Consider the following 27,770-nt stretch of genomic DNA (forward strand, 5'->3'; position numbering starts at 1 on the left):
CTTCCCAACTGCATAGATTTGATTGCCATTAATTAGTTGTAAGTCATAGAAGGCTTACTTAAGCCTCTGTGTCACTAGTAGAGTGGCACAGATCAACCATGGCTAATAACTCGTCAAGCTATGTTAACCTACTCAGAGTCAACTTCCAGTTGATCTTGATGCAGCCGAACCTTTATGGTTCGGTAGCGAAGGTCCTGATGAGGCTTATGTGATGTCTGGTAGCGAAGTGCCTGAAGTGTCTGGTGTGAAGTCAACTCCCCAACAATCTGAGAGAAGGAAATTATAACGCCCCGACCGCCCATGGCTAATGGGCCATCCACGCCCGCTCTCTCGGCCCGTGGCCCCATCCCATCCGACGGTCGGTCGTTAATTTTCCAAGGCTCGAAATCATTATTTACTGACCCTGCAATCACCACCCGACCTTTCCCCGTGATTTGGCCTCACTCCCACACCATCGCGAATCACTTCCCGATAGGTCACCCATCCTTCCACTACTCCAGTTCAAGCACGCTTAACTCTGGAGTTCTTTCAGGATGTGCTCCAGAAAAGGTAAGTCAACTTTGGTGATATAGGTAGCCAAATCAATTCTCTTAAGCCTTTTCACATATCACAACTCGGGATGTTACAGAAATGGTCTCCCAAAGAGGATATAATCCTCATTGGGGCATGGCTTAACACCAGTAAAGACCCGATCGTGAGCAATGAGCAGAAAGGTGGAGCATTTTGGAAGCGGATTGTGGAGTACTACAACGCAAGCCCTCTCTTGGTTGGAACAATACCGAGAGAGCTTGGTCCTTGCAAGCAGAGGTGGTCTCGGATTAACGACCACGTTTCAAAGTTTTGTGGTTGCTATGATCGAGCTCTTCGGCAGCAAAGAAGTGGTCAGAATGATGACCATGTGATGAAGGCTGCTTTAGATTCATTCTTCACTATTATGAACTTAAAGTTCACCATGGATCACTGCTGGAAGGAGCTGAGGTATGACCAGAAATGGTGCTCCCTGGTTCAGGGTAAGGACACTGTTAAGGAGAAGCGCAAAGTGGTGGACATTGATGGCGAAGAAGCAGCTGTGGGAGAACCAGAGGCTAGACCTCCCGGGGTGAAGGCTGCGAAAGCTGCTCTTAAGAAGAAGATGAATGGCAGAGAGCAGGAGTTGTCAAACTTACATGGCGCTCTAGAAATCAAAGAAAAACTCTCAAGGCAAAAGCTCCTTGATCGTTTATTTGCGTAAAAGAAGCCTCTGACTGAGATGGAAACAACTCTAAAACTCAAACTAATGTCTGAATTGCTTTGATGTTTTCTCTGTTTGGTTTAAGGTATTACTGTTGTTTGATGTTTTCTCTGTCTTGTCTCAAACTAACTCTTGTCTTGATTCTCCTTGTTTCAGGTTAAGGCTGAAGTTGTCACGGGTGCATTAGGAGTACTGCAAGTCACGGGTGCTTTGAAGTAGTTCACGGGTTCATCTCTTGCAGTTTATGTAGTATAAGTAGTTGTTTGCTCTTTAGCTTTGTATCAGCTTCTCTTTCTTTCCTCTACATCAAAACTTGACTTATGAATATCTCGGAAATGTTGTAAACCCGATTTTCTCTTGTAATATCTGGGTATAAAAAGTTCTTCTCTTTGTATGAATATTAAGACTTGATGTTGGTTAATGTAAAATGTTATCGTTAATGTAAAATATTATCTTCATTCTCTTTGTATCAATGCAGTTCTCTTGATTATCTTTATTCTGTTCATTCTTCATTCTCTTTGTATAATGTTAACAGAGGCTGTGGAGAAACCAGCAGGAGCATCCTTGTCTTGATTCAACTTGATTCACCAACATCCTTGTATTGATTCTCTTTAACACTTGCTAAGGTTTGATTACCACAATACAAAATACAATAAGGTTTGAACTTTTATTCGAGCATATAGATTTTAAAAAAATTAAATATTTAAAGAAAAATATAAAGTTATACATATTTTCAAGTTATATATTAAGAAAAATCTAAACTTATACAAAATTTGAGATAAAAAAGTATAAACTTATACATATTTTGAACTTATAGATTAAAGGAAAATATAAAGTTATACATATTTTCAAGTTATAGATAAAAAAAAATATAAACTTATACAAATTTTCAGATAAAAAAAATCCGAACTTATTTTGGAACTTATAGATAAAAAAAAAATTTAAAACTTATACATTTTGAACTTATAGATTAAAGAAAAATGAATAACTTATAAATTTAATTTGTCAATCAGGATGTCATCATCTTCATCAATGAAATGGAAAAATTGGAAGAAAGATTGGACGAAGTTTTCGAAGATATCTGTGAAGATACAATCAACAACATTATCGAGGCCCAAACCAAAAAGCAAAAGAAACGAGCATATATTGAACGAAACCGTGAAGCAGGACACACCCGATTATGGAATGACTACTTCTCCGAAAATCCCACATATGAGGAACATATCTTCAGACGCCGTTTCCGTATGAACAAGGAATTATTCATGAGTATTTGTCTATGCCCTCTCACAGAACGTTCCATTCTTTCAACATAGACCAGATGCTACCGGGAGGCTTGGTCTTTCTCCACTACAAAAATGTACCGCAGCAATTCGTATGCTTTCTTATGGTTTTGCAGCCGACGCGGTTGACGAATATCTCCGACTTGGTGAGAGCACGACACTTTCTTGTTTACATCATTTCACTGATGGAATAGTACAGTTATTTGGGGAGCAGTATCTACGAAGACCCACAGCAGAGGATCTTCAACGACTCCTCGATATTGGAGAGAAACGCGGGTTTCCTGGGATGATTGGGAGCATTGACTGTATGCATTGGGAGTGGAAAAATTGCCCAACGACTTGGAAAGGACAGTACGCACGTGGATCAAGCAAACCGACAATTGTCTTAGAGGCTGTAGCTTCACAAGATCTTTGGATATGACACGTTTTTTTGGTCCTCCAGGTACCTTAAAGATATTAATGTCCTCGATCGATCTCCTGTTTTTGATGACATTATAGAAGGTCGAGCTCCAAGGTTAGAGTACGTGGTCAACGGACACAAGTATAAGCTCGCTTACTATCTCACAGACGGTATATATCCAAAATGGTCAACATTTATCCAATCTATCTCACGTCCTCAAGGTCTTAAAGCACAGTTATTTGCTAAAAAACAAGAAGCAGCCCGAAAAGATGTGGAACGGGCCTTTGGAGTTTTGCAAGCTCGATTTGCGATTGTCAAAAACCCGCCTCTTACATGGGACAAAAAAAATAGGGAAGATTATGCGAGCATGTATCATAATACACAATATGATAGTCGAAAATGAACGCAATGGATACACTCGCATCGACATTTCGGAATTTGAAGAAGGAAGTGTCACCAGAAGTTCACACGTGGAAACTCAAACCGCGATGCCTACAAATCTGAATAACATATTTGTCAATCAGAACGAGAGAGAACTTCGGGATAGCCGTATACATGAACCACTGAAAAAAGATTTAATTGAGCATATTTGGAATAAATTTGGTGATGAATAATTATTGTATCTTTATGTATAATTATTGTATTTTTATGTTTAATTATTGTATTTTTATATTTAATTATTGTATTTATTTTATTTCTTGGAATAAAAATTTAAAATTTCACTTTTTTAAAAAATATATTTTTTTATTTCTAAGGACTCATAATTCGGGAACACCGTTAAACACATTTTTTAGACTAAGATCCTTAACTATTCAAAAAAAAAGAAATTACTAAACTAATCCTAAGGATTCCACAATGGGTGTCACCATTGTGGATGCTCTAAGCAATGAGACCGATGCGACGTCTAATTTATGTAGTACTTGATAGACTGATAAACCTTATCCACATAATTTTCCATACACAAATTTAAAGCCTAATCTGTAACAAAATTTCAGTAGCACTTAGATAGTCGCAGTCGCAGTTTCCTTCATGTTTGCACTTTGAACGTTTTCAATTCATTAATTTTTAAAAATACCACTTTCAAGGTACCATTATTCATCTTTACCACCACTAAAGACACATTTTCAATAATACCTTATTTATTAAAATGGTAAAGACTCTTATATCTTTGTTTTTATATGTTTTTCAAAATTCTAATCCCAAATTCTAATTCCTAAACCTCCAATTCTAAACCCTAAACCCAAAATCTTTAACTCTAAACCCTAAACCCTAAACTATATACCCTAAATTCAATATCCTAAACCCTAAACCCTAAAGTCTAAACTATAAACCCTAAATCCTTAACTCTAAACCCTAAATCTTAAACTCTAAACCTTAAACTATATACCTTAAACCCTAAAACATCAAATCTAAACCCTAAATCCTAAACCTTTAAATCTAGACCCTTCATTAAAAGTAGTGGTAAAAGTGGTTAGTGTAAACATGAAAAGTGGTACTATGAAAATGGTATTTTTGGCAATTTCCCCTTTTTATTTCTATAGTAACATTTAGAAAACTAATTTAATTCATCTCTATTTCTTCTAAAATAGAAAATAATAATTATATCTAGAAAAAAATAATAATCTCTATTTCTACTTTATATTTTGATGAATATTATTGTAAATAAATACATCGAAGTAAAATTTATCTTTATTATAAAAATCTATTTTAGAGAAAAATAACAAACTACATTTAATGGTTTTAGCACATTAAAACTCAAAACAAATATATATACTCTCTCCATTTCATATTGTAAGTAGTTTTAGCAAAAACAATTGTTTCAAAATATAAGTAGTTTTTTTTTTTTACGGCAAACGACTATTCTATTATTCAAACTTGAGGTGGTCTGGGTAACCAGACCGGAATAGAACAACCAACAAAAAGTAACTTCCTATGGAAGGATCTAGCTATCTTAGCTAAATAATCTGACATCTGATTACGCGTTCTTGGAATATAAGAAATCTTGAAGTCCGGAAAGCATATAAGCAAAGTCTCTATTCTCTCTAGCTCCGTAGCAAAGCTTGGCCAAGCATGAGGTTCCTTGATCATAGCAATCAGTTCTTTGCAATCTGTTCCGAAATTCTGACAAGTTGAGTGCTGAAGCATTTCCTCCATCGCCCATCGCAGAGCTTCCACCTCTGAGTGTAGAGCTGATTCTCGTCTGGGGAAGTTCTGTGATCCCATGATCTGTGTATTTCCTCCACTATCCAACCAGACCCATCCACATCCACTAAATTGCGCTTGAGGAGTCCATGATCCATCCAATAAGCAAATATTACTCAAGCTTATGACTTGTGTTTCATCTCTGTTACTCTCTTGTATTACTGATGGTATCGTCTCGTTAGCATTGAACCAAGCTTGACATTCACTCTCAGCATGTCGAACCAGTTCCAGAGGATCTCTGTCTATTCCCCTAAAGAGTTTGTCATTCCGAGCCTTCCAAATATACCAAATTAACCAAGGATAAGGATCCTTGTCTTGCTCTGGTTCAAGTGAACCGTTTTTTTCCCAGAAGAGATAGCTCATATTCGTGTAGATGCTTGATAGTGGAAAAACATCAGGATTCGTCGGAGTCGATGAGTGTAGCCAAACTTGAAGAGCAGGTGGACATTCAAAAATGGCATGTGTTACTGATTCCTCTGGTTGACCACATCTTGGGCAGTAATTGTCGTATCTTATATTTCGCCTTACAAGATTCCTCGTTACTGCCACATGACCAGTTAACAATTGCCATATAAGATGATAAATTTTCTTCGGTGCCTTTAACTTCCAAGCAAAGACCTGAAGCTTTGTAATACTTGGTTCTACCACTTGCTTTTCGTCTACATCCTTCAAAAGATTTTGAGCTATCCAGTATCCAGACTTGACCATGTCTTGTGAAGTTCCAGCAAAATGTGTCAGGCCTATGAGTTGTGCTTATGGCTAAACTCCTTATAAAAGTAGTTTTTTCTTTTCAATGTAACTTTTGCATTTATTGTCTATTCTATAACCAATAAAAATATGTTAGTTTTTTATAACTGGTTGAATTCATATATTAAATGATACTTTTTTAAAAATAGTAATTTTTTTAATATTAGTGTTTTTATCTAAAACTACTTACAAATTGAAACAGAGGGAGGGAGTAGTTTTGTTCCGACTTTCAACCAGACTACTCAAAACTTGATGTTAGTTTTAGTTGCGATGAGTAAATGAAAATGAATAACATGTTACTATGTCGGAAGACGGTCCCCTATGATTTAACGTAAACTAGGCTGTATAACTTATATTACTTTTAGGATTATAATTAGTCGTTATCAGCAGATTTATTTGGTTTTAGTAGTTGTATCTGATTATAACTTTTTCGGATTGGGAGGGGAATCATGTTCATAATAAGGCAGTGTAATTACTCATGAAAGTGAGAGAAATTTACTCTAGAAGACACATTTTAAGTTTCCAATTACACAAAAGAACACTTTGAACTTAGAAGGTACTTTCTCTTAGTGAATTTACCAACCTAACCTTTAACTAATGAGATTGTGTATTGAGTTAAACAATGTTCTGTTTCAAAAGAAAATAATATATTATCTCTTTTAATATAAATAACCTTATCTATTCATTTAAAAATCCTTAAATCAAGTTATCTTCTTGACCAAACCATAATATTTTTCTCACGAACTAGACCAAACCATAATATTTTTCTCCTTTCCGATATCTTCTTGATCTACAAATCTGGACGGTTAGACACTGAAACATGGAAGGTTAGAGAAATTTTTCCTGAATCCCTGTCTCTCTTTCTCTATTTCTTATTATAGACAAAGTTTTGTGTTTTCTTCCACTGTCTGTTCTTTCCCCCGATTCATTTCATAGGCAACCACCGACATAAAATTTTATTTTTTGATTTCACAACCAAACCCTAGTCCCGTCTTCTCTGTTTCCACTTTCTCAATCCAGAAATTGGGTCACATAACCTTCTCTAATAAATAATCTTAGCTCTTCTCCCATCAGTTTTTTGTCAACTTGAATATACGCTTTGAACAGTGGACATGGTTGAGATGGAGATGTCTTGTGGTCTTGTGGATGGCATTTGGTGGATGGGAGATAGATGAATGGGAGTTGCTTGGATTGGATAATGGTGGAAGAGAGTTTTGTGGATGGTGACCAACATGGAAAACATCACAGAGCCCAATGTGTTTCGATGTGTAAAGAAGATGGATGGACATAAATTTCATGGACAATAGATCGGTGGATAGATATGTGGACAACAACTGTGATAATAAGACACGTGGATAGACATGAGATACATGGAAAATGAGATAGGACAACGTATTTGTAGAAGATAGATGGACATGAGATCCGTGGACAACAGACATGTGGATAGCACGAGAGATATTTTGCCGTGACCATAAGAAATCAACACCACATCTTTATTGTTCACTCTATCATTGTCCACACATACATTCGTAAATAGTTTTAAGTTCGTTGAAAACCAAAAGAAACTATAACTTATCTTTTAAAAATTTAAAACTCGATGAGTCACTATCAAACAATTGGTTTTGTACTGTCATTTTCTCAGCCATTAGATGTGATTTAAGCATCTCATCTAAGGGTTTAAAATAGACTCATTAATCGATGAACCTACTTCCTCAAACAAATAAGTAATTCTTAACTAAATACACATCCATGCTTGTTTATCTACCAAAGGCAAAAGCAAGGTTATTATTGTCCATAACAGTGACGTCCGTACACAAAAAGTGTTCCAAATTCAGAATGTGTCTTTGTAAGTAAATAAAAGACAGAATGTGTCTCTTTGTGTAACTGTCTCTGAAAGTGACATAGGATAAAAAATAAATTGTTTTGCATATACTTTATTTAAGGGGGTGATAGATGATTGAAGTTACTGCTTTCGAATACTTTGTTATTTTTGAATTTATGTTGCTAAGAAAGTTTAAATTGAGTGATAGTTACAAATAATATTGTTTGCGTGTTGGCATTCTAATTTTAAAAGAGTCATCTTCAGTCACCAACCAGTCTAACATTGTGCCCTTTACAAAATACTCGATTCAGATTAGGTGCTAAATTGCTAATAGCTACTTGTAATAACTTTTGTGACAAAAATCCTCGTATCATGTATATCCAACTAAAAATCTCATGTCACCTTTCCAAAGAATATCGCATTTTAAAAATCATTAAACATTTATTAATCTTTCAACCATATGAGATAAATTGTGGAACAGGCTAGCATTCTAAAGCATCACAATACTGATTGTCTAAAATATGGATATAAGTTATATTATTTGCCTATCCTATACACAGTCTACTATTTCTTAATAATATACTGAAACTAAATCTCTACATGTATTCTCTTAAAGAGTTACATTATTTATTGGTATAGAGAAGATGAATATAACTTTGTAATTGACGACATTTATAAATCGGTAAAAAAAAGTTATCGGCAAAATAAACAGTATTTGTCGAACTAGTTAACATAATTTAAGATATTGATACAAGATAGTGGTACAAAAATAGAGAAAGATCATTAAAATAGAAAATGACCTTTTAATGATATATATGTAGAAATTTATCATAGTTTATAGTTTGAAAACAAATGTTTAATAGAAATTTAGAGTTTGACAAAAAATAATAATAGAAATTTAGAATTATAACGCATTCAAACAAGTTCTTTTACACAATTGTCATAATTTCGTGCATTTTGTTTTTCATAGTTTATAAAACTTTAAAATAAAAATATTTGCTATAAATTACAAAATTTAATTAGGTTTTGTTTGCTTATTGTTTATGATATTTTCACAAATTTTTGCATGTCTCTGACGTATTTTCACAAGTTTTTGTATGTTTCTGATCTAATTTTTTTGGTATAAGGTATTTGTCTTTTTTTTTGTATAAGGTAGTTGTCGTTACGTGGAAGGTCGAAATTAAGGAGAATAATCGAGAAGAGACATCTAGCAATAAGTTAACAAAACTAATATTCTAAACCCACTTCCACCAAAAAGTATGTAGACAAGTGAAAATTGGCATCGTGGGCATAGGAATAAATAAAGCTGAAACTTTGTATATATGATCAATCTCTCTCATAATGTAATTCGATCTCACGATAAAAAGACTGTATGCGTTGTGTCAATCATTTAGCTCACACTATTTTGTGCTCTGCTTTTCTTTTTGTTCAGTTTTTCCTTTTCCAATACTTGTTCCTTGTTTAGTTTAGTTTTCGTTGCCGATAAGTATCTTAATTACTCCATTTTCTAAAAAAAGAACTAATAGATTGAATAAGAGTTCAAAGAAGAAACTAGTAGACTGAATAAGAAGTACGGAACACACGCATCTGCACAATCCCTAGCCTTTCTTTGGCGGAAAAGACAAGATTTAGCAAACCATATATATAATATTCAGTAATTAATCAAGACAGAAATGGTCATTTCAATCATAATATTCAGTAATTAATCAAGACATAAATGGTCATTCTGATTATGTGTTGAAATTATAGTTCTCCTGAATTATATACTTTTTCGTAGGGGTGGGCATATCTGTTTAATTTCGGGTTCGGTTTGGTTTGATTAACTTGGGTTTTATAAAACTCTACCCAACTAAAACCGAAGTAGTTTTAGTTTGGATTCAGTTTGAGTTTACTTTGGTTCGGTTTAGTTCGGTTTGATTTAAATTTAATTCGGTTTAGTTTTAATTTAGTCCGATTTACTTTATTATTGTTTAGTGTGGTTCAGTATAATTTGGGTATGCGAACTATAAAAGCTAGAGTGAGAATATAAATGTTGTTAGCTAAAAAAGTTCATTACTAATATTAAAAAACAATGTATCCAAAAATTAAAAATAGCAAATAATAACTTTGTTACATAATTTTACATTTATACAATGAATATTGGAAAAAAACGAAACGAGGCGACTACAATTTAAATGCTTATAATTTTTAGATTTTGTTTTGAATACAATCTTTAGGTATTATGATTAGAGAATAATACTATTATTTGAATCATATTTGGATTTTTTAAAAAATACACGGAAGTTAAAAAAATTAGAAAACAAAAGTTTAACTATAATTTACACTATATATATTGGATTATCGGTTTGGTCGGTTTGGTTCGGTTTAAACCCAAACTAAACCATCCAAATTGAGTAAAACATGAACTAATTGGTTGTATAACCCACGGTTTGGTTTGAATCGGTTTAAATTTTGGTTGGGTCGGTTCGATTCGGTTTTTCTCCATCCCTACTTTCTCATACTAATCTTCTCCTTTGACTTTCAGAAAAAATATTGTCTAAACTAATACATTTAATGTATATCTTTCACCTCTTTCCAAATATCTGTTTTATATAATAACAACGTTTAGCGTTAAGGTTACAAAGTTCGCAGTTACCTGTCTAATTCTATGTGGTACGTAATTGAATAAGATGATATTCGCCAATCATGAGATACTTTGATTAATTTTTAATTAATTTTGTAATAATTATGGGCAACAGATCAACCATCCACGGTATTTTCTTATTACTATTCTAAGAACATACTAAATTTTTGACCCGCCCTTAAAAAGGTGGATATATTTTTTATTTTAAATTTATTTAAAAAATTTAATTTTTATATTTAAGTATAGTTCAAAAGTCTATCTAAATTATATATGCTAAATACTGTCAGTTAGTTATTAAATAATATGAATTGTAAATAATTAGACCAAATATCAATTAGACATAATTCTGTTTTAATAGAATAAATACGTTTATAAGTTTACAATATAGTAATTGAATGGTATCTTGATATACTATAGTAAATTTGAGCTTATGTCAAAACACTACTCGAACACACTTACAACAGTTAATTAAAAAGTCCTATAGAGATTACAAGAAATGCATGGTAATATACCAAGACACTATTCGAATACAATATAAAAAAATATTTATTTACAATGAATGCAAATGCATGCTCTTAAAGTTTATTCACAGATACAAAAAAAAACAAAGCATGTCTTTTTCTTCTTTTTGGTAAAACATGTCTTTTTCTTTTAAAAAGAAAAAAAAACATATTGAGGAATGCACCCATTTGTCATCAAAATAGGCTGGTAATAACGAATACACAACTTATTTTTACTTTTGTAGCATTGTACAGAATTCATGTCCCTTACGTTGCAGGTTCCCATAATTTCTATAAATATTCTCTTATCTTTTATACTTTCTCTTTTTTGATGTAATGTGAAATTAATAATCTATATTCTCTCTTCCCCTATATATATACTCACATTTCCACCATTTCAGTATTGCATTGCCACTCAAATTTCCTAACAAAAGAAACAAATTAAAGTTTAATATTTTCTCAAGTAGTTCACCCCCACCCAAAAAAATGCAGAGGCAAGTGGCACTCATTAAGAAATCCCTCTTTGATCAGGTTGTTAAAGTTTATTGCTTAGTACGTGTTTGTGTTCATATTTGTACTAATTATCAAAATTTTAAAAATAAATGAAAATATATACGCATCTCCAACTAATCAGATTTTTTATTATTCAAAAAAAAAATCAATTGAAATCTAAAATGGCAAATGCATGCAGGGATATCTCGACGAACAGTTCATGGAGTTAGAAGAGCTCCAAGATGATGCAAACCCTAATTTTGTTGAAGAAGTTGCCACATTATATTTCAAAGATTCAATTAGATTAATCAATAGCATTGACCAAGCTCTGTAAGTACCTTTATCTTTTTCATATCGATGTTACTAATTGTCCACAAGATTTGAAGTTCTCTAATACACGAGAATTACAATGCAGGGAAAGAGGATCATTTGATTTCAATCGGCTGGATAACTACATGCATCAGTTTAAGGGCAGTAGCACTAGGTAAATATTCCCCTTAATTTTGATATACTTATTATAGAAATGAGGTATTGAGTGCTTTAAATGGAATCCTAATATAAGTAAAACTAGATCTTGACCCGTGCGACCGCACGGGTATTAATTTTCTGTTTTAGTTTTTATTTATTTATACTAAATGATGTATTTATAATACTTGATCGTTTTACATTGACTACGTTAGGGATGTGTATTTGGATACCCACTGATTCGGTTAAAATCTATTTAGGTTTGAGATTTCCGAGTTTAAAGATTTCAACAACATTCAAATACTTATAAATTTTGGTTTCGGTTTGATTCGGGTATTTATGGATTCGGTACGGATACGGATAACCCGTTTGAATTATTTTAAAATTTTCAAAATTCATATATACTTTAAATTTCTCAAAACATATAAATTTGAATAATGTAAGCCAAAATACCTAAACTAAAAATTAAAAAACAGGTTGAACTTCAATATTTGGATAGAGAATAAATATATATTTTAATATTTTCGGTGTTTGATTATTGTTTATCTACTTTATATGTTTATTTTGACTATTTTTTATATTCTCAGATAGTTAAGACAACTTTAAGTTGACAAAAAAGACAACTTAAAAATATCATTAATTGTTAAAGAATAAAAACCAAAATACATTAATCTAACTAAAAAAAACAAACATTAAAATAGGAAAGAAAAAAACACATTAATCTAACTAAAAAGACAAGCATTAAAATAGGAAAGAAAAAGAAACACATTAATATAACTGAAAAGACAAGCATTAAAATAGGAAATTCAATTTAATTCTCAGTGGCATGCAATTGTAAATAACACTGAAAACTAAGAGATATTCTATATGGATAGTTCTGTTTTAATAAGATACAAGAGTTTAACATTAGCACACTGAAAGTTACTTCCATTCTCATTTATGATTAAATGGAAAAGTCACTATACGTTTATTTTGAATTATAAGTTTCAGAACTACTAAATAATAAAGACTTCTGATAGAAACGGAATTAACAGCCACATAATGTTCTTTTTTTTTTGAAACACAAACAGCCACATAATGTTCATTTTTCTCCTTTTGTAGCATTGGTGCGAGTAAGGTGAAAACTGAATGCACTATGTTTAGGGAATACTGCAGAGTTGGAAACGCCGAAGGGTATCATTCCATTAACACCTGTCTACTAAGCTTCTATACATAAATATAAACTCACGGGGTCAAAGTGAAAACAAGTAAAACATACGGCGCTAAAATTGCAGTAACCCATAACCTATAAAACCTTGAACGTTTCTGTACTTAATCTTCTCACTTATTCCATACCTGCGACGAGTGCAGATGCTTGAGGATTTTCCAGCAAGTGAAAAAAGAGCACGCAACGTTGAGAAAGAAGCTTGAACATTATTTCCAGGCAAGCCAATGATCAATTAAGCCTAACAGAATCACAACTTATGTGATGATCTTTTATTATTTACTTTTTAATCATAGTAAGTGTTTAATTATTTACTGAGGTTAAAATTTATAATGAACAGTTGGCAAGACAGGCGGGGCCTAAGGAGACAGCACGTAGGTCCAAGTAAGAGAGAGAGAGACATTTGAGGAATCGTCAGCGAATTTTGTAGTACAAATTATTACTATATATAATAAAAACAGTTCCTCAATGTACGTATTAAAGAAGATCTTGGATTTTAATATTATGCATGCTAATAAACGGTCCAAACCTCTAAGTATTTTCCTTATATGGCCAATATTCTCCTTAGAGATCATATATTCAAAATTACCCTTATTCGTAGCATTTTGTCTCCCACTAACAACGGTATACAACAAAACAAACATGCATCTAAATTCGCCTTTTACCATGATACATTAATTTATTTCATTATGTTAGATGCACTTCAAAAGTATAGTCTCTACTGCTACTGATAATATAAAAACTGGTCTAAAAGATACACATATACATGGCTTAGATAGTTGGATGAAAACTAGATAGATGTAAAACTATAATTCACTAATCTCCCACACGAATCTAATGAGATAACATTTTTCCAATCAAGTAACCTTAGTTTTACATATCCTATTTTTTTCATACGATGGGAATCGGGATAAGTTAACTAGGTCTTATGCATGGGGAAAAAACATTGCAAAAGTCCCATGCAGAGAAATAAATTAAACTTTTCTTTAAATGGTTCAACATTTTTTTTCCTTTTTGTTTTAAAAACAACAACTTCCAGCTATTGATTTTTTATTTGTATACCCACACAAACTCATATACTTACTTTTTGGCCAGTGCATTGGTATGGATGTTTTATGATATTTGATCATATCACCCCTAATTTGTATATATATCCAATGAAACATATATATGTGAATAATTTATATTGTTTTTTCTTATTGTGTGAACTTGTTTTTATTGATCATTGATATTACTGTGTCCGCTTGTTTTTGTTTTTATTGATCAATGATATTCTATTGATTTCTTACATAATTACCACGTTTCCGTTTGTTGATTTACCAATAAGTTTTTTTTTTTACTTGTTCCGCCATTTAAAATGAGTCTGATCAAATGTGGAAAGAGTCAGAAAAATACAGCAATTTTTTTTTATGAAAAAATACAGCAATTTTATGTATCTGGTATCACATAATGATAAGTATTGATTTTCATTTTCTTAGTCAAAAAAGCATTGTTAAACTGCAGAGAAATATCTCAAGTTCTTCAGCGTATAGTAGACACTAGATACATAGTAACGCTGACTTTTAGAAGCAGAGAGCAATAAAAGTTTCTCTGCCTGAAAAAATGAAAAATAAATACAGAACAGGCTAGCTAGTGTTGGGTAGATCTTTTACATAACTAGATGTTGGTCTTGATATTTATTGATTAGTAAACTATTTTAATATCTAAAGCGACGTCGAACCACTCTCATTTATTAGCCCTAGCTATATCTCACTCACTACCACAACCTCCATCTTCCCTCACTTTAAAGTTTAAACACAAACCAGAGATCATATTTATGTCATCCATGTGCACCTTTGTTTAACTTAAAAGGTAAATCAATTTAATAAAATTACCTATAAAATAATTAAAAAGAAGAACAGGCTGGTTCAATTGTTTCCACAAATAAAAATGGTTGGAAAACCATTGAATAAGAGAGAGATATAGAGAGTTGACACTACATTGAAGTACATTAAACTCCCTAACCTCTTTGTCTTCGTGTAACCTTCTTTTCTCTATGTATATATATATATGTATCAAACTACACCATTCACACATACCAAAGCAAAAACATGGATCACCGCATGAAGTCGTGTTTACTTCTTCTCTTGATCTCTTTTCAGATTTCATTTGCTCAAGATGCTCCAACGACTCTTTTTCCTGCAATCATGACATTTGGTGACTCTGTGGTCGATGTCGGAAACAACAACTATCTTCCTACCCTTTTCAGAGCCGACTACCCTCCTTATGGCCGTGATTTTGCTGGCCACAAACCCACAGGCCGCTTCTGCAACGGCAAATTAGCCACTGATATTACCGGTAAAAAGCTGTTACTTGTAGCTCAAGTTATCTTTTGAAGTTGCTTCAGACTGAAGTGTGTGTGTGTGTTTCTCTGTTACAGCTGAGACACTAGGGTTCACTAAATACCCACCAGCTTATCTAAGCCCCGAAGCCACAGGCAAGAACCTTCTCATTGGTGCTAATTTCGCTTCTGCAGCTTCAGGTTACGATGACAAAGCCGCTCTTCTCAATGTCAGTGACTGTTCTTTCTCATATTATGTTACATGTCTTTTTTGTTTGTTTTATCTTCTGATTTTTCTGTTTTCCTTTTTTGTTATGGCAGCATGCGATTCCATTGTATCAGCAAGTTGAGTACTTCAAGGAGTACAAGAGCAAGCTCATAAAAGTTGCAGGAAGCAAACAATCTGATACGATCATTAAGGGAGCACTCTATCTCTTAAGTGCAGGAAGCAGTGACTTTGTTCAAAATTATTATGTGAATCCTCTTCTTAACAAAGTCTACACTCCTGATCAGTACGGCTCTATGCTTCTTGATAACTTCTCTACATTTATCAAGGTAACATTATACCCCTTTTTGTTTTGTTTTCTCTGTTTTCAATTGCAAAGAATGGATTGTGAATCTTTGGGTGGATGCAGCAAGTGTATGCGGTTGGGGCAAGGAAGATCGGTGTGACTTCTCTGCCACCAACGGGATGTCTTCCAGCTGCAAGAACCCTATTCGGATTCCATGAAAAAGGTTGTGTTTCAAGACTCAATACAGATGCTCAGCAATTCAACAAGAAGCTTAACGCAGCTGCTTCAAAGCTCCAAAAGCAATACTCTGGTCTAAAGATTGTTGTCTTTGACATCTTCACCCCACTCTATGATCTTGTTCAGTCCCCTGCTAAATCTGGTACGTCACAATAAATGGACTGACATATAACTTTCTCCTTCCTGATTTGCTTTATAATCCATGTTGACACACATTCATCTTTATTATTATTTGAACAGGATTCACGGAAGCAACAAAAGGATGTTGTGGAACAGGAACGGTCGAGACAACTTCGCTCTTGTGCAATCCGAAATCGTACGGGACATGCTCCAATGCCACTCAGTATGTTTTCTGGGACAGTGTTCATCCCTCCGAAGCTGCCAATGAGATTCTCGCCACTTCTTTGATTGGACAGGGCTTCACTCTCATCGGTTGATCTCCAAGTCTTATTAAATTCTCTTCTGTAATCGCTGTCAAAGCTTGAGAGAGTCTTACACTGTTATTTCCCTTTTGAATTTATGTATCAAAAACCACCACTATTTACTATAAACGAACTGATGATTTCTTACTGCACGAAAACCAAAAGTTGAGAAACAACCAACCCCTCATACCAGAAAACTAGTCTATATACAACCCAACCCTTCTTGTACTTGTTCGTTTGTACAAATACCAAAAGTGACTAAAAGATCAAAGAACGGTTAAAATGAACATGGTAGAATATTCCTAAGCAGTGAGAAAAGATCAAAGCCACAGCAGGAGGAGGGAGACAAAGTTAAGCAACTTTAAGTGGTGCTAAGCTCTCTGAAGCAGCATTCCTATTTGGTGTCAACATTGCCATCAAATGCGATGATACTTCTTTACGTTTTTCAGCAGATGTCTTCGCTTTGGTAGAGCAAGTCCCTGCCTCTACAGTTTTGTCACCCTGCCCCTTAAAGACCAGTTTCTGTTTCGCACCACTCTTGGCTAAGGTGTTGTAACCCTGCAGAACACATATCAACTTTCATCTCAGCAAATATTTTATTTTGAACTATTTCAACATAATAAAATCAGAGAGATAAAGAAAGATTCAGCAGAGAACATTTGTTATCGATGAAGATGAGTAAAGAAAAATCATACCGGGCGTTTGTAGACTAGTTGAACTGTTCTTTTCTCCTTTAGATGAGCTTGACCAGCGGGAACCTGAATTTATAAAAAGGCAAGTCCTGAATGATCGATCATAATGCCAAAGACTGGGTTTGTCAGCTGCAGATATATATACTTACGTAGGCAGTCATGTTTCGGTGACTCATCATCTGTGGTAACTGAGTGGCCATAGGGTAATAGTATGCTCCAATATGGAATGGCTGCGGCAAATAACCATATGGGCTGCTCATAGACGGTGGGACTGGCTGAGCTTGTGAAGGGACAGGAAGAGCTTGAGTGTAATTGCGTGGCTGCACTCCATAATATTGCGGTGGGACTGGCTGAACTGGTGCAGGTACAGGAGGAGCTTGCATGTGAGCTCGTACTCGATGATATTGCTGCATCCTCTTGAACCGATCCTCCTTGCGTTCAGCAACTCGAACAACAAGTGACTTTCCATCAACTAAAAAACCTGGAAAGCAGTAGTAGGAATCCAGATCTAATCAGTGTATATCACAGCCTTGGTTTATAGGAAATATAAGATAAGTATTACCGTGGAGCTCTCTTTTAGCATGTTTGGACTCGTCAAGGGTAGAGAAACCCACAAAGCCGAATCCTTTACTTTTGCCATTTTCATCACGAACCACTTTTGCTGAGACTATCTTCCCAAATCTTCCAAATATGTCTCGCAGCCTTGTTTCGTCCATTGATCCATTCAAGTTCTTCACGTACAGCTTAGGCCACCCAACATTAAACTTGGCAACAAAGTTGCCTTTATGCTCTTGTTTCAGCATCTCCAACCTTTCAGCTTTTCTCAGAGCCCTTCCAACAAACAGCTTCTTCGGACCTAATCACCACCAAAGCAATGTTACAAAATCAGAAACTTTAATCTAAGTACTCTGTGCACAAGCCAAAGAAGTTGAGTTTTAACCAAGTAAACGTCCGTTGAGAGTTTCCACAGCCTTCTTTGCATTCTCTGGATGACAGAAGTTGACAAACCCGAAACCTCTTGATCTTCCCACACCATCCCTCATAACCACAACACTAGAGACTGTCCCACATTGAGAAAACATCGTATGGAGATAATCCTCTGTAACACTTTCCACCAAATTCTTCACATAAACGTTTGTGAACTCTTGATTCACCCCAGACATAGCTGCTCTTTCACCTTTCTTAATAAACTTCGCTACAAACCTGAGAAAGAAACTCACCACAAATCAAAAACATCCATCATCAAACCTTCAGGAAATGAGCACAGTTTTTAATTTAACTTACAGTTTCTTGCCATCAACCATAGAGCCGTGGGATGCAAGACGAGCAGCAACAGCGGATTGCTCTGTATCGAACTGAACAAAACCGAAGCCTTTACTCTGGCCATTCTCCTCGGCGACTTTGCAAGAAAGTATGACTCCAAAGGGACTAAACATCCGCTCCAAGCAACTGCTGGTGATGGAGCTGTCGAGATTCTTAACGAAGAGGTTCCCCAATCCGCTACGACGACGGTACGCAACGTCTTTCTGAGACCACATTATCCGCATCGTCTTCCCTTTCAAATCAGTGTGGTTCAAGCATGCCATAGCGTTCGATGCTTGTCCACGATTAAAAAGAACTTAATCAAAAAGTGATTCATCATCATCAATCGCAAGAAAACCTAAACTAGAATCCGAAATTAGAAACCCTAACTTGAAGCGAAGGAACGAAACGGATTGAGTTTGTTTGTTTTTTTATACCGGTGATGGTTGAATCGAAGTTGACGTAAGCGTAACGGAGTGATTTTCCGGTGACGGAGTTGCGGCAGAGATGGACGGAGACGACGGGGACAGTCAAGGAGAATTTGGCGGTGAGATCGGCCTCCGTGACGTCGGGGCTAAGATCGCCGACGTAAAGCGAGGCGAGAGTCGAGGACTGTTGGACGTTTACTTGCGGTTGCATTTCCGGTTTCGCGATCGCCGCCGCCATGGTTGCTCGTGAGGAAGAGGGAGAAGACGAGAGAGAAGCAGAGAGGTCTTTCGTCGTTATGTGTGTGTGTGTGTGTATACACATGTGTGTATATATATATCGTTCCGTTATAACCGTAATGATAGCGAGTGATGAGCAGCACACTGGGAGTCGCAGAGTCGGCGGTACGATTTCTGTACGGAGAGTACACGCGCTGCGAGTGTGACTCCGACTATACTCGCGCGTAATATATGATGACAAAAAAATATTTAAATTTTTAAAAAGCAAAAGATGTATATCTGGTGCTGGGCCAGCTGGGGATAAGAGAATTTGGTCTATGTATTGTGAAAGAACGGCCCTTACAAACTGATTTTGGGCTTATTGGTTTTCAGCTTTCTATTTTGGGTATGTTACTATGTAGTTTCCTAAAAGGCTCATAATATATAATACTTGCACATGTATTATACTGTTATGTTGCTTATAGATCGTGCGTATTATGGAATAAAAGTTTACTACTATAGGGGCTGTTTTCAGCTTTCTATTTTGGGTTGTTTTCAGCTTTCTATTTTGGGTATGTTACTATGTAGTTTCCTAAAAGGCTCATAATACAGTACTTGCACATGTATTTTACTATTATGTTGCATATAGATAATGTGTATTATGGAATAAAAGTTTACAACTACTACTAGCGACCGTTCATTTCACCATCTGTCATCTTCATCTTAGATGATTCATTTTATATGATCTATACAGATGATTCATTCAAATTTTATGCGATTATTTGTTTGTCGATAGGTCCATGGTAACTATACACGTAGTGTCTGACGAATTTCCGAACATGGATTAATATATTATTATATTGAGAATATAAATTGAAATTGCTACTTTATTAAAACTGAAAACTGCATAAATATATTATAGCAATAAAGAAAAGATTGCATTCAACTCATAACCTAAAAATAGAATTTGATCATGTTAATAAACTAAAGCGCATTTTCCACGAGATTATTTATCTGTTCATACCCCTTGGCAATGATCCTAGTATAATTAGTTAGGAAGTTATGAGTTGGCTTATCATCTATTTTCGTTATTCATGTGTATTAGGTGTACTTAAAATATATTATGATCAACTATTTGCGGCACTATTTAGCAAAAAGACAAAAAAACTATTTGCTGCACTTCAACCTGTATTATTAATTGAGATCTATTAATAATTTAGGAAAACCACGCGTTTGTGGTGGTACATGGGTCCCATAATGATTATAAGGATCTCGGATTCGAATTCATTGTCATCAAATTACTCTGAAACGTGGCCAGGTGACAAAAATTTCTAATTTATCTTGCGAGCAACCATATTTGATTGATGTTGCTGGTCAGAACCCGGAAACTAGGTTGCATAGAAGTTTTATTAGACGTCTGCTTTCTGTTTCGAAACCAGAATCAAAATTAAAATCTTACCAATGCTTTTGGAATCTCGTTTCCAAGACATTTTCAAAATATTTTAGAAGCTTACGATTCTATTTTAAAATCATATTTTCAATTTTTAAAACACAATGGTATAAAATCAATAAAATATAAAATTATAGTTTTTAATTTATATAAAATCCAAAATTTAATAGTAATGAAATAAAAAAAAATAAAATATACAAATGTTAAAACTAACACTATAAATTATATTTATGTATTAAAGTTTTTATTAATGATATAGCATATATTCAAATATATTTTGTCAACTATTTATGTGCTAAAAATAATTAATATAATAACCTATTTAAACTTATTTTATGTGTATTTTTACAGTTTTAATATGAAATAATTTTAAAATTATTATAATTCAATACATTATTTATTTTAAATTTAGGTCCTATAATTTTTAGTTCTATATTTTATAAAATTTTCTTAGATATATATTTTATGGATAAACGCTTCCAACATGTATTCGTTTCCTAATTCTTTTTTTAAAAACTCTCGTTTCTGCATTTCTATACGTTTCCGCTTCTACGTATCCGCTAACATAACCTGAAAATTTGTCGGTAGGTTTTCGCTCCGCCAGATATCTCAGATCAATAATTTTTTTTTCGAAAAACATGGTTTGGAAAAGAATAGTTATTATGAAAAATTATCAAATATAAAGGAAGAAAATATACAAACAGTGAAGTATATATAAATTATGTTTGAGAAGAAAAAGTCAAAAAATATATGAGTGAATTTATCATCTAGAACTTGTGATATGACCTGCAGTCTAATCTAGGATCTAACTCGGGAACCAAAAACCACAATTTCAGATCTTGATTAAAATAACTGAAACAGGAAATTATGAATTTGGATATTTTCTAATATTCAATCCTTATAATATTGTAAATTCGTAAGCATTATAGAAATAAAGTTTATATTTGTATATGGAATATATATAGTTAAAATAAATTTTAAAAATATTACATTTAAATATTATTATTGATATTTTATTTAGTTTTTTTAAAAAATTACAAATAACATATATAATAAAAAGGTAATGTTTTAAATTTGAAAAACCAAATTTAAAAACGAAAAATATATGTATATATAATATGATCTCATTAAAAAGGAAAGTTCACAAAATACTAATACTCTATTTAAAAATTATTTCAAATAAAGTTTCAAAAAATAATTAAAGAACATAAAAAATACTTATGAAGTAGTAAAATATTTTCTTAGATGAAAAGTTTATATTTGTATATAATGTGATTTCATAAAACACTATTATTTGAGAAATCAGTTTTTAAGTATCGCGCTCACGTTTACTCTCACGATGTTTGATTACAAGATACCCTTACTAAAATATTACATTTAAGTATTATTATACATATCTTATTTAGTTTTATTTTTAAAATTTTACAAACAACATATATAATAAAAAGGAAACATTTATAAAGTTAAAAAAACGAATTTAAAAATAAATTTAAAACAAAAATATATGTATATGTAATATTATTTTATTAAAAAGAAAAGTTCACAAAATAGTAATATTCCACTTAAAATATTTTAAATAACATAAAAACACTTTTGTAGTAGGAAAATATTTTCTTAGATGAAAATTTTATATTTTTATATAATGTGATTTCATTAAAAATATTATTTGAGAAATAAGTTTACTATATGTCGCGTTCATGTTTACTCTCACGATGGTTGATAATACCGATATTCTTAATGAATTAAAATATTACATTTAAATACTATTATTTATATTTTGTTTAGTTTTATTTTTAAAATTTTATAAATAAAATAAATAATAAAAAGGAAACACTTTAAAAATTAAAAATAAAAGGAAAATATATGTATATATAATATGATTTCATCAAAAAGGAAAATTCAAAAAATAGTAATATACCATTTAAAAATATTTTGAATAACATAAAAATAATTTTGAAGTAATAAAATAACAATGAATTAAACAACATTCTTTCTATATTTGTTTTTATTTACAATTTTGTCAGTATATTTACAATTATTTTTATTTAAAATTTTGTATGGTGAAAATAAAAACACAAACTGAAATATAAATAGTATATTATATAAAACATTTTTTAAAAACAGTATTATTACCTTATTTAGTTTAGTCAAACATAAAAATTTCGAGAGTTCAATTTTCAAAATAAAATATCATAAATAAATAATAATTCATAGAAAACTAATTAAAAAATTAAATTTTTGAAACATGGATAAGAGTATGTCAATAAAAAAAAGTAATGGCTTATGTTATTAATAACAATTGGAAATCCATTATATCAGTTTAAAATATAAAAATGGACTAATTTAATTACCTAAAAACATTGTTTTGTCTAAAATAATCATCAAATAAAATTTAAATTTTATATACATATTTCAAATCAAAATAATAATTTAAAGTTATTTATATCAAAAATTGATTTAAAATATGCATATATTCAAAAAAATATTTTTACTAAAATATTTTCCAATAACCATTATTAAAAAATGTTTTCAATATATATAAGAAAAATACAACACAAAAGTTAATTTCATATACCAATTTAAATTGTGGTTTTTATATTTCAAATTAAACTTTAAGAATATAATATATGTTATTATTTATAAGATGATACATATAAAATACTATTTATTATATGATTATTTATATGATGGACCAATACAATTATTTATATGATGACATATATATGATACATAATAGTGACTAGGGATTGGCGTTCAGATATCCATTCATGTTCGTTTCGGATCTGTTTGGGTTTTGGGTTTTCGGGGTCAAAGATTTCAGTCCCATTCAGATATTTCTAAATTTCAGTTAGAATTATATTCGGATCTTTGCGGGTTCAGTTCGGGTTTGGATAACCCATTTAAATTATTTTTTAAAATTCATTATATATTTTGAATTTCTTATAATCTATAAATAAAATAATATATTGTATATAAATCTGAATAACATATATCAGAATATCTAAACTTAACATATAAGTTGGTTTGGTTTAAATTTTGGATCAAAAATCAATAATTATTTTAAATATTTTTGGTGTTTCGAGTGTACTTCCTCTATGTTAGATATTTATATTTGACTATTTTTATATATTTTCAAGTATTTAAACCAACCTAAAAGTATCATATATATTCTGGATGTTTTTATATACATTAAAACTAAAAAGAATTAATATATATATAAGTATATAAATCTTTTTCGGATACATTTTGATATCCAAAATACTTTGCTTCGAATTGGTTATGGTTTTGGTTGTCTAAATATTAAAATTTTGAATAATTTGGATATTTAATCAATTTTGGTTCGGTTTGGTATTACTCTTTCGGATCGTGATCGGTTCGGTTCTTCAGATTTGAATTTTTTATCCAGCTTTGATATTGATATGAAAAATAAACAGCAATATATTTTTGAAATATACATCCGCACGGGCATGCGAGTCAAAATCTAGTGTATTATTAAAATTGAAATATATTTGGGGTTTATTTGGAAACATAGATAACAATTTTTAAAAAGAAATTTGTTTGCAAACATGTATAACAGTGTTTTTCTAAAAAAAAATTATATGAAAATATGGATAGCAGTATAAAAAGAGTATAATATTTTTTAGAAGCGTGAATATCAATATATTAAGAAAAAAAAGTAATGAACTTATGTTATTAAGAAAAATTGGAAATCCATTATATTATGAGAAACTATTTTTATGGGTCTGCTTTAAATATACGAAAACGGTCCAATCTAATTACCTAAAACCATCTTTTTCTAAAATAATCATAAAACAAAATTTATACTTTATATATATTTCAAATCAAAATAATAATTTAAAGTTGATCTATACCAAAAACTAATTTTAAAAATATACATATATTCAAAAATTGATTTTTACTAAACTATTTTCCAATAACCATTATTAAAAAATATTTTCAATATATATAAGAAAAATACAATTCAAAACCCAATTCCATATACCAACTTAAATTGTGGTTTTATATTTCACATTAAGTTTTTAGAATATAATATATGTGATTATTTATATGATGGTACATATAAAATATTACTAGTTATATGATTACTTATATAATGGTACGTATAAAATACGGTTAATTATATGATGACACATATATGATGTATAATAGTGATTATGTGTGGACGTTCGGATACCCATTCGGGTTTGGTTTGGGTTTGCCTGGTTTTCGGATTTTCAAGATCAAAGATTTCAGCTCTATTCATATATTTTTAAATTGTGGTTCAAGTTCGATTCAGATATTTGCAGGTTCGGCTCGGGTTCGAATAACCCATTTAAATAATTTTTAGAATTTTAAAATTCATTGTACACTTTAGTTTTTTCAAACTTTATAAACAAAAAATAATATCTATATATATAAAAAAATGTTGCTTCTCTCCCATGAAGACATGTCATCGCCAGCTTGGAAAGTCGTCTTCTACAGTGCCGACACGTGTCCAATTGGGCTTTAAATTATGTTATGTGTATGGGTTTATATCAATCTGTGTTGGTGTTATTGTTCCGGCCCGTTAAAGAGGTGTCTCCTGCGTAACCATAATAATTGTGTGGAAACAGAAAAGAAAAATTCATCTCTCCCCATCTTCGGCTCTGCGCAACAATGACGATTCAGTTTTGCCATCACCGAAACAGTTGTAAATATACAGTGCGATTCAACAATATTCCGGTGATTCAACAATATTCCGGTGATATTCTTTATGTTTGTTCGCTTTTCTATTTTAGATTATTGTTTTCTCCTTAGATTCTGCTCCTGGTATTTTGTTTTTGCTATGAATCAAATTTTGTTTTTGCAAGTGAGTATCCGTGCTAGCCGACTCCCAAGGTTCCAGGCTAGGCTCGCCGCCGGGTCGATGCTCTCTGCCTCCGGTTTTGATGGGTCACGGTGTGCTCTGAATTTCCAACTATCCGAATCTCTTTTGATGATCCGGTTTACTGACTGTTAACGACTTTATTGATGGCATTCATAGCAATAAATAAGCTCCTCATCCATCCGTCCACCTTCCAAGCGTTCCTCACCTACCCCATACACTATATATGAAGATGATCTCCTCCTAGGTGTACTTTGCAATGTTGATGGTCTAATACCAATATCTCGAGAAGGAGAATGATGACGTGGATATCAAAATTGGCAAAGGCTATCTGCTTCGTGACATGTATGTAGACATTATATATCCTCTATTTTCTTTCGTTTCTGATACTAAATTTCTAAAGTTGTAACTTTTTGTATGCACATAACTCATGGATTGACATGGAAAGACGGGCATGATGAAGCTGCAGCTGCCACGATGTACCTAAAGGACACACTTAGTCACTTACTACTGAAGAGCATCAGCAACTAATCACCAGTCTCTCCAAAGATAAAGTAAATAATTCTCCTCTTCATGTGATCTTAATCTCTCTAAAGTTAATTTGTTAATTGATCTTTGTATTGTATCTGGTTTCTGAATAGAGGAAGAATTATAGTGGAATACACTTACGGTTAGAGAAGTTGGGAAATAAGCCTGAAGAAAATGCAACAAAATAAGTATCAATGAGGAAACCAGTCAGAAACCACTACTCTTGGTTGTGTTGAAGTTAGCTTCTTTATACGGAGAGAAAACGATGTACACAATCTATAGATCTACATATTCGACTTATTATTCCAAAGAAAACCATATGAATCAATGGAATGACGTGATCATAGTCCATATTTGCCATGTTCTGTGCGTTACGTTGGCTCTTCTTCCAGGCTCGGCTATGCCCTTTTTAGAAGGTATGTCTGCTCGCTTCGACCAAACCCATCTCATAGTCACTAAGATTTGACTTTAAGTGTAGGTTTGTTTGTTCATGATTGTTTTTCTTTTACTGCAGACAAATGCAGGGGATTGCAAAGCTGTTCTCTGTAAGAAGGTGAAGCAATAGACATGTCTCAAGACGACAGACCAATCTACTTACCGGAATAAATAAGATTGGAAGCATCATTGATGACAGTTACTTAACTGGCATTGTATAAGTCACACAAGTTCTCGGCGATTAGGACATCACCGAGGGTCACAATCTCCACTCATAGCATAGCCAGAGATCAAACATATACATTAACAGAGGAAGACGAGATTATGATAATGAGATGTGACGGGATTCTTGACGTTTTGACAAGTCAAGTATCGTTGTCCAGAAAGAAAGGACAGAGCTTGCTTTAGGGGCTTCAAGGCTAAATACGTTTATTTTTGATGTAATGAATGATTTAATAATTTTAAAATTATAGATTGTGAGTGGCACTCCTAAAACTAGAGATTGTGAACGGAACTCACAGCAATGTGTATAAGGCAAACATTTATTGACTAAAAATGGCAGCTTCGAAGAAAGTTAGATTTGATTATTTGGAAGCATAAAGTATTAAGTTCATGGCGAGAGAGAATCTTCTGCTGCAGCAGGGGCTAAATCATCCTAAAGTTATAAAGTCTCTACATCGTTTTTCAGTTTATAGAGCATGGTCTCCTTGGCCTTTCTGCAACTCAAGGCATGATCTTCACAGCTAAAAGAACATGCTCATCAACAAGAAATTGACATAATTCTAAATTTGACTAATGACGTATATTTTTAACATATAAATATAAATATAAATACAGAATATATGCTGCACAAAACAAAATACAAACATATAATCAACTTAAGAAAAACCCCGGATGTAGAAAATTATAAGAATAATACAAGTATTGGAAAATATAAAATAATTACATAATTGTTATCTAGATAAACATATAATTTTTAATAAAAATAACAAAAATGAATAATAAATATATTAGAATAATTTTCACAAATTGAGATGAAACCAAATATTTGTTTTTCTTACATCCCGCCCGTAGGGCGGGCCGATTCTAGTATTACATATAAATGTGAATAACATATTTTAGAATATCAAAATTTAATATATAAATTGGTTTGTCAATAATTAATTTAAGTATTTTTGGTGTTTTGAGTATACTTTAACTATTTAGATATTTACGTATTTCGAAATTCTTTTGGTTCGGATCGGATTCGATTATAGTTCTCTAAATACCAAAATTTTGAATAATTAAAATATTTAATCAATTTTAATTTGAGTTTGATATTACTTTTTCGGATCGTAGATTCGGTTCTTCAGATCCAGATTTTTGTCCAGTCTTAATATTGACATGGAAAATAAATAA

The 27,770-nt window shown here is 32.4% G+C and overlaps 5 protein-coding genes and 1 long non-coding RNA gene across 7 annotated transcripts; 5 read left to right on the forward strand and 1 right to left on the reverse strand.

Annotated features, from left to right (window-relative positions):
- The first annotated feature begins 619 nt into the window (after positions 1 to 619).
- Positions 620 to 1,231, forward strand: LOC130512659 (glutathione S-transferase T3-like). Its single transcript, XM_057010866.1, has one exon. The coding sequence runs from the start codon at positions 620 to 622 to the stop codon at positions 1,229 to 1,231; it is 612 nt and encodes a 203-aa protein (XP_056866846.1).
- Positions 1,232 to 2,245: 1,014 nt separating this feature from the next.
- On the forward strand, positions 2,246 to 3,314 carry LOC130512661 (uncharacterized). Its single transcript, XM_057010868.1, has 3 exons — positions 2,246 to 2,473; positions 2,522 to 2,862; positions 2,954 to 3,314. The coding sequence occupies exons 1-3, from the start codon at positions 2,246 to 2,248 to the stop codon at positions 3,312 to 3,314; spliced, it is 930 nt and encodes a 309-aa protein (XP_056866848.1).
- A 7,911-nt stretch (positions 3,315 to 11,225) lies between these two features.
- On the forward strand, positions 11,226 to 13,560 carry LOC108860340 (histidine-containing phosphotransfer protein 4). Of its 2 annotated transcripts, XM_057010415.1 has the most exons (6): positions 11,226 to 11,336; positions 11,497 to 11,627; positions 11,713 to 11,781; positions 12,864 to 12,935; positions 13,113 to 13,185; positions 13,307 to 13,560. In XM_057010415.1, the coding sequence occupies exons 1-6, from the start codon at positions 11,292 to 11,294 to the stop codon at positions 13,352 to 13,354; spliced, it is 438 nt and encodes a 145-aa protein (XP_056866395.1). In that variant the 5' UTR covers positions 11,226 to 11,291; the 3' UTR covers positions 13,355 to 13,560. The 2 variants fall into 2 exon arrangements, with proteins under 2 accessions (XP_056866395.1, XP_056866396.1); XM_057010416.1 differs by lacking the exon at positions 12,864 to 12,935.
- Positions 13,561 to 15,026: 1,466 nt separating this feature from the next.
- Positions 15,027 to 16,604, forward strand: LOC108857342 (GDSL esterase/lipase APG). Its single transcript, XM_056986667.1, has 5 exons — positions 15,027 to 15,303; positions 15,386 to 15,516; positions 15,608 to 15,841; positions 15,922 to 16,177; positions 16,276 to 16,604. The coding sequence occupies exons 1-5, from the start codon at positions 15,057 to 15,059 to the stop codon at positions 16,470 to 16,472; spliced, it is 1,065 nt and encodes a 354-aa protein (XP_056842647.1). The 5' UTR covers positions 15,027 to 15,056; the 3' UTR covers positions 16,473 to 16,604.
- Positions 16,605 to 16,720: 116 nt separating this feature from the next.
- LOC108837389 (polyadenylate-binding protein 6) lies at positions 16,721 to 19,206 on the reverse strand. Its single transcript, XM_018610444.2, has 7 exons — positions 18,889 to 19,206; positions 18,434 to 18,746; positions 18,090 to 18,352; positions 17,712 to 18,005; positions 17,299 to 17,630; positions 17,153 to 17,215; positions 16,721 to 17,015 (listed from the first exon to the last, which is right to left on the reverse strand). Exons 1-7 carry the CDS (start codon positions 19,199 to 19,201, stop codon positions 16,809 to 16,811), a joined length of 1,785 nt encoding a protein of 594 aa, XP_018465946.2. The 5' UTR covers positions 19,202 to 19,206; the 3' UTR covers positions 16,721 to 16,808.
- A 5,934-nt stretch (positions 19,207 to 25,140) lies between these two features.
- LOC108860901 (uncharacterized) lies at positions 25,141 to 26,858 on the forward strand. The gene is made up of 5 exons (XR_001950762.2): positions 25,141 to 25,483; positions 25,569 to 25,754; positions 25,858 to 25,963; positions 26,051 to 26,353; positions 26,452 to 26,858. It is a non-coding gene; the product is annotated as an uncharacterized LOC108860901 (long non-coding RNA).
- The last annotated feature ends 912 nt before the right edge of the window (positions 26,859 to 27,770 follow it).

Source organism: Raphanus sativus, chromosome 5, assembly GCF_000801105.2.
Source record: "Raphanus sativus cultivar WK10039 chromosome 5, ASM80110v3, whole genome shotgun sequence".
Classification (NCBI taxonomy): domain Eukaryota; kingdom Viridiplantae; phylum Streptophyta; class Magnoliopsida; order Brassicales; family Brassicaceae; genus Raphanus; species Raphanus sativus.